This window comes from Leptodactylus fuscus, chromosome 6 (genome assembly GCF_031893055.1).
Source record: "Leptodactylus fuscus isolate aLepFus1 chromosome 6, aLepFus1.hap2, whole genome shotgun sequence".
Taxonomy (NCBI): Eukaryota; Metazoa; Chordata; class Amphibia; order Anura; family Leptodactylidae; genus Leptodactylus; species Leptodactylus fuscus.
This window is the reverse complement of record NC_134270.1, coordinates 112,295,696-112,315,425: the sequence shown is the minus strand read 5'-3', so window position 1 is coordinate 112,315,425 and position 19,730 is coordinate 112,295,696. Positions and strand designations below refer to the sequence as shown.

General features: G+C 43.6%; 1 protein-coding gene across 1 annotated transcript in view; it reads right to left on the bottom strand.

Annotated features, from left to right (window-relative positions):
* LOC142210033 (piezo-type mechanosensitive ion channel component 2-like) overlaps positions 1-19,730 on the bottom strand; it is an 83,983-nt gene that overhangs the window by 18,024 nt on the left and 46,229 nt on the right. Inside the window, exons 26-41 of the mRNA XM_075279063.1 lie at positions 18,065-18,308; positions 17,868-17,964; positions 17,627-17,789; positions 16,171-16,260; positions 15,800-15,897; positions 14,259-14,327; positions 13,601-13,713; positions 11,747-11,861; positions 9,735-9,803; positions 9,484-9,650; positions 9,192-9,388; positions 8,945-9,070; positions 7,758-7,967; positions 6,350-6,608; positions 5,371-5,559; positions 4,493-4,694 (exon numbers count right to left, since the gene is read on the bottom strand). Of these exons, the coding sequence (XP_075135164.1) occupies positions 4,493-4,694; positions 5,371-5,559; positions 6,350-6,608; positions 7,758-7,967; positions 8,945-9,070; positions 9,192-9,388; positions 9,484-9,650; positions 9,735-9,803; positions 11,747-11,861; positions 13,601-13,713; positions 14,259-14,327; positions 15,800-15,897; positions 16,171-16,260; positions 17,627-17,789; positions 17,868-17,964; positions 18,065-18,308 (2,408 nt within the window). The remainder of the gene's footprint in view (positions 1-4,492; positions 4,695-5,370; positions 5,560-6,349; positions 6,609-7,757; positions 7,968-8,944; positions 9,071-9,191; positions 9,389-9,483; positions 9,651-9,734; positions 9,804-11,746; positions 11,862-13,600; positions 13,714-14,258; positions 14,328-15,799; positions 15,898-16,170; positions 16,261-17,626; positions 17,790-17,867; positions 17,965-18,064; positions 18,309-19,730) is intronic.

Genomic DNA, 19,730 nt, shown 5'->3' with positions numbered 1-19,730 from the left:
GGAAGCACCTTGCGTGTGCCACCTGCAGGATCCCTCTTACGGACGACTCCCAGTACCAGTTTTGCCAGGGATGTAGAGCTCCCTCCTCTGAGGCGACCCCCATGCGTGAGATGGTATCCTGGGTGAAGGGATTTGTCCAGGATTCCATGAAGAGAATGGAAACCTCCGTCTCCCACCTGGCTAAGAGACCGCGCCTGGAGTGTGAATTATCCCTTCCGCCCTTGGAGAACCTGCGCCTCAGAGATGTGGAGTCGTCGTCGGATTCTGAGGAGGAGAAGGAGATCTTCCCTATGGAGAAGATGTCAAAGGTATTCAGAGCACTCAGGATCAGAGATCGGGAGGGTGGAGAAGGCTCAAGCCGCAAGTCCCGTACCTTTAAGCCTTCTTCAGAGATGCTCCGCCTGATGGAAGGGGAATGGAGGCGCCCAGAGAAACCCTTTCCCCCATCCAGGCATTTTAAAACCTTATTCCCTATCTCTGAAAGCCAGCTAAAAGCGTGGGGCCCTCCGCCGAAAGTAGATGTGGCTGTGGCTAAACTATCAAGACGCACGGTCCTCCCGACTGAAGATGGGTCAAGTCTGCGAGATCCTATGGATCGATGGGTAGAAGGATCTCTGAGGCGAGTGTATTCGGCCTCCTCTGCCCAGGCCTCTCTTGGCATTGTCGCCAATGAAGTAGCCACTGGCCTGCGGGCAGAGCTCTCGTCTCTGGCCAAAGATATTGACTCCGGAGTGGATTGGGACGACCTCCTAGTGGCGATGTTGGACATCACCTTGCTGGTAGACCATCTGACGGAGGCCACCCACTTCCAGACCCGTCTGGCCGCCAGGTCTATGGCGTTAGCTACCGCTGCTCACCGGCCCCTGTGGCTGAAGCCCTGGAGGGCTGACCTCACCTCCAAGAACAGCCTGTGTAGCCTCCCCTTTGAACCCGGCCAGCTCTTCGGGAAGGAGCTCGACCGCATTATGGAGGGATTGGCTGACTCCAAGGGCAAGAATTTGCCGCAGCCCTTAGTAGGACAGAGCACCTCCTTTCGGGGTCGGGGAGCCTCAGGTCAGCGGCGGTCCGGCAGAGGAAGAGGTCGGGGTTCCTCTTGTGGGCATAAGAGAACCTCCTTCTAATTCCCCCACCTCTCCCTCCCCCCCCCCACGGTGGGCGGTCATCTTTCCCACTATGTGGATGCCTGGCGCCAGAGTGTTCGGGACCCCTGGGTCATCCAGATGATCCAGGAGAGTTATAAAATCTATTTTATTTCCCAGCCACCAGAGAAGATGGTAAGAACCCGCCCTCTTCAGGGCTCCAAACAACTTCATCTGGAGAAATCGATTCAAGAGTACGTGGACAAGGCCGCGCTGGAGGTGGTACCCCGCGCAGATCAAGGCACAGGCGTCTATTCTCCAGTCTTCTTGGTCCCCAAATCATAAGGCGAGTGGTGCATGATCATCGATCTCAGATACCTGAATCACTTCATCCGCAAGGTGCGCTTCCGCATGGAAACCATCAGGTCAGTGCTGCCTTTTTTACAGCCTGGAGATCACTTCGTCACTCTGGACCTGAAGGACGCCTACCTCCACATACCCATCTTTCCGGCACACCGAAAGTTCCTAAGGATTGCCGTATACATAGAAGGGAAAGAGGCGCACTTCCAGTTCGCAGCCCTCCCGTTCAGCATATCCTCCGCCCCCCACACCTTCACAAAGGTCATAGCTCAGGTCGCTGCCGCCCTGCGCCTTCAAGGCATATTTATAATCCCGTATTTGGACGACTGGCTTCTCAAGGCTCATTCAAAGGAGGTTCTTACCATGCAGGTGCAGACCGTTGTAGCTCTACTAAGCAAGCTGGGGTGGCTGGTAAACTGGCAGAAGTCAGTGGTGGTGCCATCAACTCAAGTTCAGTTCCTGGGACTTATTCTAGACTCTCTCAATATGACGATCCCTCTACCCTCCTCTCGCAAAAGGAAGATTGCTCGGGCGGTACATCACTTATCTACTACACGGAGGGTCACCATCAGGACGGCTGTGAAGGTCCTAGGATTGATGTCCGCCACCATAGAAGCAGTTCCTTGGGCCCTATGGCACATGCGCCCACTACAAGACGAGATCTTGAGAGTCTGGAACTACAATCCTACAGGAGTACAGAAGCCTATCCAGTTAACCATCAGCACCCGGCAAACTCTGCCCTGGTGGACCCATCTGCAAGATGGGAAGTCCTCGGTCCGGCCCGCCTGGACCCTGTTGACTACAGATGCCTCCCTCACAGGCTGGGGAGCTCATCTGTGGGAGACCCTGGTACAAGGTACGTGGAATCAGCGGGAGAGGACGCACTCATCCAGCTGGCGTGAGCTTACCACAGTTCATCGAGCCCTTCTGTCGTTTGCACCGGTTCTGCAGGGGAAAGCGGTCAAGGTAAGGCCGGACAATCTGACCGCAGTCCATTATATCAACAAGCAGGGAGGAACCAGGTCCCCCTCGCTCCTGCAAGTCACCAACCGGATCTTCTCCTAGACAGAACGGAACCTCTCCCAGATGGTCGCGGTTCACATCCAGGGCCGCCTGAACATCCTAGCGGATCAACTCAGCAGAGGCCGCCCGACCGCAGGCGAATGGTCCTTACATCAGGACATCTTCCACTACCTGACCAGGAGGTGGGGTCTCCCCGAGGTGGATCTGATGGCCACCCAATACAACACCAAAGTAGAAAGGTTTTGCTCCCTGTACCGGGAAAACAACCCTTTGGCGGTGGATGCCCTGTCAATACCATGGAGGTGCAAGCTGGCATACGTTTTCCCTCACATTCCAATGATTCTGAAGGTATTGGCGAAACTCAGGACTAGACCTCGGCAGGACTAGACCTCGGCAATAGTGATCATGCTGTTCTGGCCAAAAAGGGCATGGTTCACCGACCTTATCCTTATGAGTCGGGGGAACTACTGGAGGCTTCCACCAGTCAGGAACCTGGTGTCACTGAACAGTCGGCCTTGCCTGGGCCTAGACAAATTCAACCTCACTGCCTGGAGGTTAACCGTGCCATACGCGCAGACAGAGGATTGTCCCAGGGAGTGCTAAGTACCTTAGCCCATTCTAGAGCAGAGGTAACCAATCAGAGCTACCGAAAGATCGCCCGGATATTCCGAGATTGGTGTACAGGCAACCAGCGCGATCCAGACAGAGATGCAGTCCTAGAGTTCTTACAGAACGGCCTGGAGAGAGGACTAGCACCTGCCACCCTTAAAGTCCAAGTGTCAGCTCTATCTGCTCTCCTGGAGACACGGTTATCACAAGATCCTCTCGTCAAACAGTTCCTTAGGGGGGCTGCCAGGCTCCGCCCCCAGGTACGGCCCCCTGTCCCAAGGTGGGACCTGGCCGCGGTTCTACAAGGGCTCTGTGCGCCCCCCTTTGAACCCTTATCGGAAGTGGACTGGAAGTACCTGTCATTGAAAGTGACTTTCCTGCTGGCAATAACCTCCGCTAAGAGAGTTGGTGAATTACAGGCCCTAGCGGCCTCTGAGCCCTTCATAACCTTCTTTCCAGACAGGGTGCAGCTGAGGTTCGTCCCAGGATTCTTGCCAAAGGTACCCACACTTCAGAATACCAACCAGGTAATTGCCTTGCCAGCTTTCTTTCTTCGGAGCAGGAGGAGAAGCTACACACACTGGATCTGGTAAGAGCACTACGTATTTACCTAGACCGTACAGCACCGTTCCGAAGATCAGAGAATCTTCTAGTCAATGTGTTTGGCCACAATAGAGGCTCTAAAGCATCTAAGGCAACCCTGTCAAGATGGATCAGAGAGGCCATTAGCTGTTCCCTACGGGCCCAAGAGCTTCCTGTTCCAGAATTTTTACGAGCCCATGCCACCCGAGCAGTGGCGACATCTTGGGCAGAGACACAGTTCCTCTCCTTAGAGCAAATATGTGCGGCAGCCTCTTGGAGCTCACAATTGACTTTTGCCAAACATTACAGACTGGACTGGCGTACGACCGATGCTACAGCATTTGGGCACTCCGTCTTGGCATCAGCCTGCCAGGATGACCCGCCCTAGGGGAAACAATACTTGCTAAATCCCCAGTTGTGCTGCTGTTGGGCATAGGGGGAAAGAAGGATTATGAATGATTATCTGTTTTCCCTTAGCCCAAACAGCAGCACAAGGCTCCATCCCTAGGAGGTACTGTTGTACAGATTCTTTATGTGTGTGTACCACTTTGTAATTGCTCTTTATATGCTATACTTGTTACTAACACAAGGGCGGAGCCGGTCTTCTGGCCTCTTATAGGGGTCAAAGCTGTTAGGTAATTAAAAATTCCACCTGTCCTAACAGCTCATAGGGGCAGGAATACCCCAGTTGTGCTGCTGTTTGGGCTAAGGGAAAACAGATTATCATTCATAATCCTTGTATATATATTATAAAGTATACGGCAGCTGGAAGGAATTACAAAATAAATTTATGTACTACCATCTCCCAAGAAAAACACTACCAATTGAAGTCCTGGTACCTTCAACCACTGGTTTTTGAGAAGCTCTCCTTTTTCTGAAGACATTCTTTGAAGCATTTTGATGTTTAAAAAGATGCCATGGAACCAGCCCAGAGTTGGTGTCATCTTCTCCCTTACTCCCTCGTTTTTTTTGCCTCCTACTCTTCTTCTTCTTTTTGGATTCTGGTAAACAGACCTCCTTGTTGTCCCACAAACCATGGCACTACAGACAAGAGATATCATTACTACAGTGGTATATAATAATGATAATGATAATGATAATAATAATAATACATTTTATTTATATAGTGCCAACATATTTCGCAGCACTGTACAATTTGCATATATATAGAGATGATGGACAATTTTAGCAATAATGAACATCTGTCAGGTGAAATGTAGCAACCAACCATAATTTTAGCCATCAACCTACTGCTACCTAATGCCTATAGCTCCCCTTACAATGACTAGACAAAGATTTATGCTGGGTGCAGAAATGTTATGCCATGTGTTGGAACAAATAAAGAAAAGATTTTTGTAATTCCCCTGATGGATGCTGTCACCTCTGGCTAACTTTACACTATGTGGTTAACGCATGTATATGTATCTTTAGGTAGGTGCACACGTGGCAGATTTCAGCATGATATTGTAGTACAATCTGCTTGTAAAACATGAATTTTACTAAAGATTTCTGGAGGATTTCACCAAGTACATTGAACGGGATAAAACCCACAGTCAAAATCCACATCACAAACTGACATTCTAAAAATCCTCACATCAGGACAATTTATATGTATGAATCTCATACAAATATATTATACTGTAAATGTGAAAATGCACACAGAAAATTTGCAGCAACCCCAATAAACATGAGGTTACCCATAGTGTGCTAAACTTACTTTCAGGATAGAACGATGCAAAAACAAGGCTAAGAGCTGTATTAGGTCAAAGTGTACATAGCCATCTTTCTTTTCAATACCAATTATATTGGGAAGACGGAATGGTTTATCTGCATTCATACTCCGATACACTGTAGACGTCCATGGAAAAAATCCAAATTGGAAAGAATACTTGAGAACAACCGTAATCTAGAAAAACATTCAGGAAAGATACATCAGTAATAAAATAATTAAAAAAATAATAATAATATCTGAAACAAGATGGTCATAAAACATGGTTTAGAGCAAATTTAGAACAATATACATTTACATATAATAGATTTATATGTTTGTAATTTATGCTGTGATATTCCTCAAATTCAACAGTTTTTCTAATCAGCATGGTTCCTTATTAATATTTATTAGGGACTCGGTCAAGTTAGGGTCCATCCACACGGAGTTTCCGTGCGTGGATTCTGATGCAGAATTCGTGGGAAAAAAAAACTCCCATTGGCTTCAATTGGTTTCTTTTTCCGCTTGCGCACGGAAACTCCGTGTGAATGCCCCCTTTCACACAATAGCATATATGTGCTCAATAGGACTGAGGAGAAAGCTTTGGCAACAGCAAATCTGAGCTGCCCATTGGGTGAGAGTCGGGAGGCTGCAGGTTCAGCCAACATATATCTAATGTGTAGGGGCAGCTTATTTTCATCCTATGGTTAACAGGATAATAATCTAATCTATGTAAAGTAATGAGAGTCGCTGTGTGGGACTACAAAGCATGTGTTACAGTTATATTACTTATTGCACAAATTTCTTACTGTTTGGCTATAAGAAATTAAACCAAAAGATCTTATTGTAGGAGATGAAAGTAAGATCTACATAGGCATCGAATACAAATCATGTATACTGTATAACCTTATGTTTCCTGTATCATCTAGACAGGAGTTACATACAGGTTACATTGAGAATACTGGTAGAAAATTGCCAGAGCGCGTACCTCAGTATAGATGATAGCTGTCATCCAAAAGCGTTTTGTGGGTCTAGGTACAGATAGCATTGCCCACAGGAAAATGAGAATAGGTAGAATTAAGGAGAGAATAGATGCAGATACCATGTGATTAAGAATAATGACAAAGTAACAAAGCATCTCAGACTTTGATACAATGGTATTATAGAGAGCGAAGACAAGACGCAAGGGGCGTGGGAGAAACTGATAAAATCTGTCTGACTCCTCCATTTCTTCATCATTATACATCCTATGGAAAAAGAAAATAGATCAAAATAGAACTGGTTTAAGAATCAAAAACAAAACATTTGCTGGTACTTGAATTATTTTTAAATGGGATAATATAGATTGGTAGCAGTCTGACCCTCAGCACCCCCAAACTCCCAGCTACAGAGTCAAAATAAGACTGCTGTATACATTATGTAATGTAAACTGGTTCATAGCAGCTGTGCAATATAATTACAGCCTTGTCCCATTCACTTCAATGTAATTAAAGGGGTTGTCCTGGCAAAAATGGGCAATTGGGCACACGGTGGCTCAGTGGTTAGCACTGTAGCCTTGCAGCACTGGAGTCCTGGTGTTCGAATCCCTCCAAGGGCAGAAAACCATCTGCAAGGAGTTTGTATGTTCTCCCCGTGTTTGCATGGATTTCCATCCCATATTCCAAAGACATACAGATAGGGAAAAATGTACATTGTGGGGCTCACAATCTACATTTAAAAAAAAAAAAAATGTATAAAAATAGGTGAAAAGTTTATTTGCTAAATCAGCCGGGGACAGTGAAAAAAATAAATAAATCACACTCACTTATGCTCAATAAAGGTCATCAACAAAAATGTGAGAGACATTCCCTTTAACCATAAATGAACACTTTAGCATCTAGAATAAATAAGCATGATTCTGTCTGAACGTCAGAAAGTTCAAAATTAGACTAGACAGTCTTAAACTGCACCAGATATATCAAAGTGTCTTATGCTGAACAATAAATCTGGCTGACATTTAGACTGTCTAGTGTAATTTTATACCTCCTATTGGTTGGCTTAGTTTCCAACAAATTATGGTGCATTTATAGCCCATGGGGTTGCTATTAAGCTACACCCCTTTCACTGATAAGCAGGGCCCCATTTACACTAAGCCATACTTTGTCAAAGAAGGTGTAGAAATGGTTTCAAAGAGTTAATAAATGTATTGTAAAGCATGTACACCTTTTCTGAGCTCAAGTTACACCAGAATTGAGCTGCATGTATAATAGAAAATTTGCCTTTATGTCTTACTTTGCAGGCATCCTCAATGTATTCACGAAGGCTCATGAAAATTCAGTTATTGTAACATGATTTTATCCTTGACCTCTGACACAGTCTTTAGATACTACTTGAGTAAATTCTTTAGCCCTCCTTACTTGTTCAGTAGCAGTTCACTAGCAGTCAGTAACTGAGGAACATCCGCCAATGACCTGCTCTCCTCCAGTTCTTGGGTTGTCTCCTCAGCTTCAGCAGAATGCTCTTCTTCTTTTAAAATAACTGTGCTATATGACGGAGGGATGTCCGTTCTTGTTTCTGTCATTTCTGCATCTCCTTCATAGTCTTCATCCTCCTGAGCCAGCTCCAATCTTCCATCTTCATGTAGACCATGACTAAGGAAGATAACACTTAAAAGAAAGATGTGCATAGGAAAATGGACAAAAAGAAATATCCCTTTAAATGTAAAACGTTAGAATCTTGTTACATTTTATAGATTAAATAAATGTATATATTCCTTGATAAGCAGATGATTCAGGAAATGTAAGGTTATATACAATCATCCTTGGAATTCAACGGTTTTACTTATTCGGCAGTCTGAAAATTAGGGAACTGCAACCTCAGATAAACAACGTACAACAGATTTCCCTGTTTAATTTATTGAACCAAAATGGCTAAAAGTCATTTGTGAAAGTACCCAGGAATCAATAGCATTGTAGTAGCCAGGGCCGCTTTAACCATAGGGCAAATGGTGCTCTTGCTCTGTGCCCTGTGGCAGCAGGGGTCCCCTCTCAGTAGGACAGAAAAGGGGATTCTTTACAGTGAGAATAGCGTGGCTATGGAACTGTAAGCCCCAGGAAGTGGCGATGGTGGATTCATTGAACAAGTGCAAAGAGGGCCTGGATGCCTCTCTTGAACAGAACAATATTACAGGTCATAGGTTCTAGAATCTGTTAAGGACACGTTGATCCAGGGTTTATACTGACTACCAGATTGGAGTTGGGCAGGATTTTTTCCCTAAAATGGGGTAATTGGCTTGAGCCTCATGGAGTTTTTTTGCCTTCCCCTGGATCAACACTGTAGGGGACTGTAGAGTTATAGGTTGGACTTGATGGACTGGTGTCTACGTCCAACCTCATCTACTATGTAACTATTCACTGTTTAATAGGTTGCAGCCATTATGTGCCATCCACACACGACCACTGTGACAAATTATTGGCCTCAACTGTGACAGAAAACCTCTGTGTTCCTATGTACTGTATTCCTTTTTCAGTATCACTATTCCATTGGTGGTTTCTCTCATATTAATATAGAAGCTCATCATGGTTGTCAACCACTCAACATTTACCTTAAGTCCAAACTATCAACAGAAGTTGAGTCAAAGGCTAGCATACGATGGGGTTTCCGGTCTCTTGGTGTTTCCTCAGGTCTAGCAGGGTCTTCATAGGACAAAACCAAATCTTCTGTGTCACAGCTGCCAAAACAGCAAAAACATCAAATACTGGTATGTTATCAGACTCCCAAACTATATATACTGTAGGCCATTAGTTAATTCTGTATAGCTACATGGGTAACAGAAGACAGAAGCATTTTACCTGGAGATAAAACTATCCTGAGATTGCTGGGATTCCACACTGAGAATCTTACAGATTTCCAGTCTCGTGGACTGAACAGTCTCTTCTATTGCACAACTAACATGGTCATCGTTCTCTTCACTGGACAAGGTTTGAGTCCTTGACAGCTGCTTTGTTTTGTAATACTCAGATATGCTTTCTTGAGAGGCTTCTTTACCCTAGAAACAAAATCTGTCTTAAGATGTATTGCTAAGTAGGATACAGAAAACTGTTTGAAGAAGGCATGTATGTTATAAAATATAAGACGTTTTACCCTGTCCAGGTTCCTTTGTAACATGCATCGCTCAATCCTCAAGACAGTGGCAACGTCCACACTACTTTTAGAGAAAGCATTTAGAGTTTCTATGGTGTCATCTGTGAGAGCTTGGATGAAGACCCAGGAAAACTTGATGATATTTATGATCCTCTGGACAATATTTTCTGTCATGTGGGAGCATAACAATAAAGTGAGCCAAAAGAGATTATAAGAAACATAAAATGGACTATTGCAATACCATGGCATACCTGGTCCATCAGCAGTATCCTCCTGACTTTCAGTCTGCGATTCCTCTATTTGGGGTTCCTCTGTTTTTCCTTGATTTCCTGCTTGTAATAATAATAATAATAATTATTATTATTATTATAGTAATATGTGCGATTTGGAGTGTAAATAAACAATTATAGAACACAAATCTTTGATTGTTCTCAATTATGTATTTACTTCATACCTGCTTCTAATAGGAATCCATTAAAGCATATTTGCCCTATTTATGACCAGACACATTTTTATTTCATGAGAGTTTGAAAATGACTTTTTTCTGTTCAGTTATTGAACATGTTTTCTATCTGTTTTGCAGTGAAACATATGGCCATGTTTTTTATCCTTTTTATTTTAGTACTTTTTATATCCATATATATGTAAATAACAAGGGAAAATATGACATTTTTTCTATTTTTACTAGTTAAAAGTGCAACTAAAATCCTTTTTTAAAAAATTCTGTTCCCCAATTTGGTTTGCATTTTTTTTTTTTTTTCACACATTTTTCCCCTAAAAGGTATCTCATTATTCCACTATTTTGTTTTCCCTTTAAGGGGGTGATCACAACACATCGGACAACTTTCATCTGCTGAACATTTTGGTAAATGCTCAGTCCTGGGTTGGATTTTTAGGAATGACAGGTAGGTTGGTAGTGGGACCTGTCATTCCACCCCCCCTCCAGTCCATACTTTGGGGATGTTCCAGCAGCGACTCAGCTGCAGAGAGTCTGCTCATCAAGGGAGGCTTAAGAAGTCAGCTCCAGCAGTAGACTCTGGGCAGAGCTTGGCTGGAGAGCCAAAGAGAGAGGTGATATTTTTGGAGCTGTGTCCTGAATGATTCTACTGGCTTTTGATTTCTGTTATTCTAGGTGAGGTAACCTATTCTATGTTTAGTTAGAGCCTTGCTGGGCAGGTATTTATTTTTGTATTGTTTCCTTTTGTTGCTGCACTACCTTTTAGAGTGAAAATAAAACTGTACCTTTGTTTTGGACTGAAGAAACTGGACTTGTGTGTCTATGCCACCCCACCTAACAACCTCAGACCCTGACAATTGTTTCATCTGTTCTTCTGCTCTCTCATAGAACCAGAAGAACAGATTACACAGGAAAGACCATTCATCTAATGATGGACCATAGATTCCGACTTAGACTATAATGGGGTCCATCAGGTAACTGTTGTTTCTCTATGACATTACTGGACAAAAAAGTCCCACTTGCAGACTTTTTCACCTACAATTTTGAACTGACTCTGCGCCAGATGGACATCAATGCAGATATGAATGTAGCCTAACTGGGTATGACATATAAACCTTTGTTAGGCTAAGGCCCCACAGGACGTCCCGCAGCTAAAATGCGCTGAGGGAAATACCGTGGCAGCAACGCATCGCGGTTCTTCCCGTAGCACTTTAAAGAGAAAGTTCGCAGAGTTTTCCTCTGTGGACTTTCTGCTACAATTATACCTATGGGGTAACCGCCGGTGTTTCCGTAGGTATAAACTGTGCCAGCTTTAGAAATCGCGGCGTCTCCGCATGGCGGCTTTTACCGCAAAGTGGGCATGGGATTCGCTAGAATCCCATCCACTTTGCCTGTATTGTAAAACGCTGCGATTTTTTCTTCAGCATTTCTGTTGCGGGCAAATCGCAGCGTTTCCATCCCATGGGGCCCTGGCTTTACTGAACAAATGCAGGTTGTTTGGTAACATGTAGCAACATCTGCAGCAACCTGGCAATTAAGTGATCATTGGAAAAGGGGGAAGAAGTGTCATGATAGCTTTCTGAACTGTATACATGGCACTCATTCCTGACCAGGAATGCAGGAATGGTAATAAACAATCTCTGCCTACTGTGGGGAGAGCAATTTTATCTAACAGTGGAGTCCCCGTATTAGCAGCTGCAGGACCTCTATATAGCGGCACACACAGCAAGGATATTCAGGAATGTCCATAAGTAGTGTAAATATTTCCAAACATAGGAGAGACTAATGATGTTGATCACCATGTACCATCTGGTTGTTGCTTCTCCATCTCTCTGCGGATCTGCTCTCGGATGGTGATCTCATCATTCTTCCGAAGGTTCAATGCAGATTTAGAGCCTGTGGTCCATGCTTCATAAGCTAGCTGGATAAAATGTCAACGCATATAACATTATTGTATTTTAAGAAGAACATATCTGTCATATGTTTTTCATTTTTGAACATTACTCCATCTAACGAATTCTTACAAAAAATTTCTATCACTCTTCCATTTATTGAATGGGACGTGTAGAAATCCATGCACATTCTGCAGCAACAGACACCTTAAATATATGAAAGAGATATGCAACCTGTGCATTTAGCCTTAAAGCATAACTAAACTTTTGGTCAACTTTTGATTTTTGTATTAAACTCTTAATACCATAAAAGGCTGAACTAACTTCACTGCATGCTTCCTATACACTAGATTAAACCCTTGAACAGCAGATAAGATTACACTAACTTCCATATAAAGTCCCTCTTATCCTCACTCCTCCTGTAGGTTCAGTCTCTATCTATGTGACATGTACACGACCACTTGAGTGTCGCCAGGCTGCAATTAAATGGCACAGATAGTACATGGATGACATCAGTGTGCCGCCCATGGCTCCACAGCCGCATGCACTGAGATTAGTGAGTATGAACTGCGAAACAGACAGAAAAAGGACCTGTCTTGAGTTTTGGTTCTGGCTCATGGTCCCATACATGGGACTGTGAAAATACACGGCTGTGTGTATGGAGCCATAGAAATGAATGACTAACATGACCATGTACACAGTGGTCGTGTGCTTGAGGCCTTAGGGCCAGGGAGGTCATATCATCTCCACAGACTCTTCTTCAGAACCTGAGGAAGGACTGCTGTGTAAATACCTGTCCCTGCAGTATAGACACACACAATATCATAGACCATGTGTTAGGAGTAGGGCCATAGCCTCCGCAACGGTGGGCTGAAGTTGCTGGCCCTCTCCTCTCTACCCCTCCCGGTCCTCTGCTTCCAGGTCTCGGGAAGTAGACCAGAACCTCCACGGCGCTGTTCCGGGGTTGCCGGTCTCCTCCTGAACCGGAGCAAGTATTTCCAAGTTGGAGACAGACAGCAGGCTGGAACCTATTTAAGATGGGTTTTTGCTCCAGCTCGCCGCTGGCTATTTAGTGTTCCTGACAGTAAGCTCTCCTTTGTCTGTGTCTAGTTTGCCTCCATTTGTGACCCCTGTTTTGCCTTCTGACTCTGCCTCTTGCCTCCTGATTTTTGTACTGTGCCTACTCCTGTTGACGACCCTAGCTTGCCTTTAGACCTTTAGTCTGCTCCTTGAAGCTGACTGCTCTGCTCTCCTGTTACCGACTCGACTTGCTTGTCCTACCCTCTGGATTACTTTCCGTACTACGGTGCCCTCACGTTGATGACTCAGATTGGACGACTACACTTTGGTTCTCTGCTACCATCTACTGACTACTGCCCGCCACTGCCTTCTGGTTCCTCAGACCTGCAACTCAACTCTGAAGACCTGCTGGTAAGAGTTCTCAGTTTCTGGTTCTGCTGTGATTTGTGGTGTGCTGTGTGTCCAGCTTTCCCTGACCTGTACTGCTCTACCTGGCAGAACAATTAGTGAACAGAACTGCCTCTGCCATCCTAACACCATCTCTGTGGTTATCGATGTAATGAACTGCTGGGAGTCTGGGTAAAAAGTGTGGGTGACATAGTGAGGGGGCTTTAAAACTGTGAGACTCCCTGGAAAACAGGTTCCGCTGACTTCTCTAAACAGTTACAATCAGGTCTGAACAATATGTACAAATTTAGGTTTGTTTTATCTGCATCTGCCGCAAAGTGGTCAAAACCAAATTATTTACCTGAAAAGCTGTCTTCTTTTTAGGGGGCTCCTCTTCCCTCTTTTCTTCTCGAGTTTCTTCCTCTTCATCTTCACTGTCTGTATCAAATAGGCTATAGCTTCCGCTTCGAACCACTAACAAAATACAAATTTAAATTTAAAGAGGAACACTGTCCCAACAGACAATCAGATTTGATTTTTACATGAGTTCTTTTGGGGTATAACAGTAATGCTTGTTCTATAGGATATTCTATTAATATGTGATCAGCGTAGGGACGACCCCTAGAACAACCATAGATCAGCACAATAAAGGGACCATGGCTTGTAGTGTGCATATACCTTAAGTGAATGATTAAGAGGAAAATTAGCAAATCGCTGCATAAAGTAGAGATTTCCCCCGGCTATTGATATATAACCAGAACTATGAACTATCTTATAAATATGACTATGAAGAAATCAAAGGAGTTTCACTTCTGAATGAAGAGAAAGATGTGAGAATCGAGGAGATGACCTTGACAGATAGACAGTGTCCTCTTCTCAACCACAAGTATTATGTAACTAGTAGAGATGAAGTTCTGAAAGTGAGAACTGATGTCACTTCACATTTTTCTGCCAAGGAGAGTTGTGTGCAAAAATATCCCAAGGTTATCCTTCAGAATAAACAAAGCCATGTTTCTTACTTGTTGTGTGAGTCACCCAGGGCTGCCACCATTTCTTTTTCCCATCCTTGTCTTTTTTGTCTCCATCATCTGTAATTACATAAACATAGAAAATTCATATAACAACCAAAGGACATATATAATATCATAAAAGCAAAATTACAGTGCGTACAGATCACAAACCATTTACATGATACGATTAGGTGTTATAAAAGATACCTTGATAAGATGCTGGGAATATACTTATTTACTTTGATCATTCATAAAACTGAACCCACACACATTTCTTTAGTATCAGCTTGCTACCTAGTCCATAGCTTGTACTGGCTCTGACCTGTGGCCCTCTCAGTAGCCTGATGACCCGCTCTTACCTTAGACTAAGGCCCCCTTGGCTCTGAGCAAGATAATTGGTGATAGGGACTCAGCAGTGACAGTAAGGAGACTGGGCACCGGAGAAAGAATAGTGATTGACCTGTCTCTGTGCCTAGCTGTCATCTCAGCCTTCATATGGATCGATATATAATAAACTGGATAGTTTGTTAAATATCTACCAAGTTTATTACATGGGAGCATAGAGTGCATCAGATTCTGTACGCTGTCTAGTATGTAGTTCAGTGAGTGTGCTGTGCCATGTACTACTCTTGCAGGGGTCTAGGAGTACACTAACTCTCTTGGATCAGGGCCCACAGGGGAGCTGATGAATCCCCTGAGCCTGCTATTTATCACTGATGACCAGTAAGTGACTTTTTAAGTCTGTTACAGTGGAACTGAGAGCCAAGCAATGTGTAGTATTTAAGATTTTTACATAAACCTGAAAAATGTTTGTTGTTAATACATTGGGCTAAATCTGAATACTATTCCACTGATGTGACCAGCCACCAGTGTAAGGAGACAGAGGCAATGGCAGCATCTACCACTCCTACGTGCACCAATAGTGATGTGCCTACACAACATTGAATGGTGATAAGTTTATTTCATACTAAGGGCTCGTTCACATCTGCGCCCGGTCTCCGTTCATGCAGGTTTCCGTTTCCTGCACAAAACTGAGCAGGAGACGGAAACCTGTAGGACTCTTTCATACCCATTCATTTGAATGGGTTTGAAAGATGTCCGGCTGTGAACGCCGGTGAGCGTTTTATGCTCTCCGCCACGAAACCGATTTTTAAAATCGGACACAGAGTCGGACATGCAGTACTCTGTGTCCGGTTTAAAAAAAAATGGTTTTGCGGTGGAGTGCATAAAACGCTCACTGCCGCACATGGCCGGACATCTTTCAAACCCATTCAAATGAATGGGTATGAAAGAGTCCTGCAGATTTCCGTCTCCTACTCAGTTTTGTGCAGGTCTGACAGCTTTCCGTCTTCTGCATGCAGAATGGACTCCAGGCACTAGTGCAAACCTAGCGTCACTTTGCTGCTTTATATTAACTGTCTTTTTAACCCTCTTCTACTTGTGCCTGGATTCATCGCAGCATTTTTACAAGGTAGATTTCCGAGCGATTGAAAATTAAAAACTGGAAGTCTTTGAGATATTTCATGCTCTGCTTTGCAGTAGGTGTTTACCTTTCTCCTTTGATAACTCAGATGTATCTTCTCCGCCGCTCTCCTTCCTTGTTTTCTCATCATTTGTTGCCTTCTGTTTAGATTTGATTTGCTCCATTCTGTCGGTATCACATACACAGATGAGGTATGATGATATCTAATAAACACTTTTCCACTCATACTAAGGGTTTATGCACACAAGTATGGATTAGCCATAGGGCATCATATTCTCCCCTATGTTTCCTCCTTTCACCAAATATTGGAGGCTACATATTCACAGAAAACACTATACAACAATATGTTTCATTTATTCTACCTTTAGCATAAATGCCAGACTCAGTCGGTACAGGTATATACAGGTATAAACACTTCATACATTAGTTAGCACTTACTGTTTTTTCATTGCCTGGGCACATTTCTTTTCCTCTTCTAAACGTGCAGCCACTACTTTCTTAATTTTCTCTTCAAAGAGCTCTGCCCCTCTTAGTGTTTTGACAAAAAAAATGAGACAGAGTTATTAAAATAAAAAGTCCCTACCGGTAACTAACATTTCACAATCTGGATTCAGTTTTCTGCCTTACATGTGCATCTAAATTCCCTGGCCATTGTAAGTTGTTAGCATTTTATCTAGGCCGCCTCAGGTTCTGATCCAAAAGCTGGGTAGCCATGACTGAAAACCGGTGCACTGCAGCAGCATCCAGCCGCGCACTACGCTCCAGATTAGGCCCAATGGGCCTAGTCCGGAGGAGGGAGTGTCTTCAGACAGAATTGTGAGGCGAAACGACCTGAAGAATAAGCATCTCGCTTCTTTTTCCAGGAGCCAGCACAAGCCAGCTCCCAGAAAAAGTTCCCGAGCGGCTCCCATTGATTTCAATGGGAGCCGTCTTTTTGGTCAGGATTTTGAGGCAAATACAGCCTCAAAATCCTGACCAAAAAACTCCTTGTGAACTTACCCTCACATAGAAAGCGTATTGTTCAACCATCCTGCGACCTTGTACCAACCATCTTGCGACCTTGTACATTGGGCCAAACCACAACCGTTACTCTTAACCGGTCATCTACCTTGTGACAGAATATCTGCATATGTTGCATAACTGCCATCTACCTCAGTAAGGAGTACTTCAAATTAAAGATAATGTCTGTGTCCTTTATTTCCTACTGTCCTGCATAGTGTGGTGTCTGGGTGGCAGCTTGGAAGGAGAAGGCCCGGTATGGTGTTCCATTGGTCACAGGAGAGTGCAGTGCATTTGCCCACTCAGGGGGCACTTAGAAATGTTCTACCTATGTATCCTCATTTACAAATAGTAATCTCCAACCCCTAAAGGTTGGTTCACATCTGCGTTGGTATTCTGTTCGGGGTAGTCCGCATTCGGGACCCCACCGAATGGAATACCAAACGCAATTGCAAGACTATAATGGTGTCCATGTGCTTGCCACCAGATCTCCGCAGTGAACATGTGGAGAGGAAAGTAGTTCACAATCTACTTTCCTCTCCGCATGTTCAGGGTGGAGATCGCACGGCAAGCACATGGACACCATTATAGGCTATGGGGTCTGTGTGCTTTTACTGCACAGCGCTTGCAAATGCATTCGGTAGTCTGTTCAGGGGGTCCCCATGCGGACTCCCCCGAACAGAATACCAATGCAGATGTGAACGAGGGGTAATTTAGCTGACCACTAGGATAGCCTCATTGTAAGATGGTCATCTGCAATTAAACCAAAGAACCTTCAGTACAGTATTTAATTTTGGGTACAATTACAAGATCTTGTCAACTTTTGGAGGAAAACTGATTTAATAAATAATATACTGCATAAAGAAGAAGGATCTATGTCACAGATAAGTGATACCTTGAAGCAAGGAGTTTTGAGGCTTTCAGATCAGCTACCACGTAAAGGAAGTAATAGCTAGAGAACACACGACGCTGGATCAAAAGGAATGTAAAACATATCGCATCCCACACAATTCCTGCTTCATTTTCTGGCAGTTCACATGACTGATCTGATGGGATTTCTAGAAGACAAAACATTGATGATGCAGTTTTAAGATGGATTCAATATGTACCAATTATCTAGTAGAACTTCAACTCACTTAGATCATATCCTTTGATAGTACAAAACATACTAAATGTCTGGATGAGCCAACAGTTATTCTTTATGAGTTTATCTAGATAGGCACATGCTCCAATCTGCAAAAATAAGAAAAGGAGTTTTGGTTGTCCCAATATTGAAATATACAAGAATGGTAAAAGATTTTCCAAATAAGTTCATTTATTTTTTCACACTTACTGAAAGAAGGTTTTTCATGGTAATGACAAAAGCCGTGTAGGTAATGAGATAATCCCAGAGCTTCAGAATATGACGAACTGGCTTCAACAGAAGGGTACCACCAAACAACATGAAATGGAAACAGGCCATCAGGTATCCCATACACAGTATATTTATTCGGGTGGTACCTGTGATGAAAATCAAACACAGCACAAACCAGAAGTGGTAACTAAATACCACAACTTTAGCCATATCCAGATAGGACCTGTACAGAATGGAACAGAAATATGTGATATTAGTAAATTTTGCCTTTTGCTATAAAAGAACATTACAATCTATATTTGAATCATAAAATTGTGGCATAAAGTATTGACTTATGGCAATATAGAAATGTATCTCATGTTGCCAATCTCAATTTTTATCTAGTGATAAAACCTCGGGGTTATCCGGTTTCTTGTATTAATGGCATATCTTCAGGATAGGCCATCAATATTAGGTCAGTGAGGGTCCAACAACCTGGGATCCCTACAAATTGTCAGATTGCCAGATTGTATGGCGATTGAGCAAGGTGGCTCTCCTGTGATGGCTCGGTACCAGTGACCTGCGGAGATCCTAGTTGGCAGACCTCTGAGGATAGGCCATCAATCTTTGAAACTAGATAACCCCTTTAAAACTTGTTCTACAAATACATTAAAGTGGTTAGCCCACCAGAACAGCTTATCATTTATCATGTGGTGTGTCTGATTTATGGGGGTCCCACAGCTGGAAAGCCTAAGAATAACAATGTAAATCTATTCTATTGTCTCTACATTATGCCACATATTTGTTACACTTGTGATGTATAAAATTAAGACACTTAGAGAACATTCACAACACGTCCTCTACATGCCGTAAATAAGAAAGGTAATCCTCCAAGTCCAAACCAAGAGCTTCATTGTGCACCACTTGTTCAAAAAATGGGCTATTGAAAAAGAGTCATGGCCTCGTGGGGAAAGGGGTCTAAGTTGCAACACTGTGTGCCAAAACATTTAAGCCAACTAATAAGGAGTGTAATGTTAAACTAGACAGTCTAACAATACACCAATTTTTAGCATCAGACACTATGGTAACTCTAGTCGTAAACTGTCTAAAATTTAGACACTTAGTAAATCTACCCAGGTGTGTTTTACTGCAGGGAGAAGGAGTAAAAGGCAAAGTTGAAAAATATAAAGAGGAGACGCGGAGCGCCAATATGGTGTCGTATTACAGACCAATCCGTGGGGAAAGAAAAGCTTATGGGCCTCTTACCTCCTGGTGTTGTGATGAGTCACAACACTGTAAAAGCAAAAAATGGGTTTAAAGATGGTGGCAGCAACTTTTCCCCTTACACTAACCGGAGTTGCGCACATGCGAAATACAACGGGATCCCTCAAGGTTCTGGATTCTGGTTCTTTTTTTCCATTTCCTGTGGATCCCTTAAAGGGTTTGTCTGGGTAAGGGCTCGTTCACATCTGCGCCCGGTCTCCGTTCTGCAGGTTTCCGTTTCCTGCACAAAACAGAGGCAGGATACGGAAACCTGCAGGACTCTTTCTCACCCATTCATTTCAATGGGTGAGAAAGCTGTCTGGCCGTGAGCGGCGGTGAGCGTTTTATGCTCTCCGCCTCTAAACCGTTTTTTTTAATCCGGACACAGAGTCTGACATGCAGT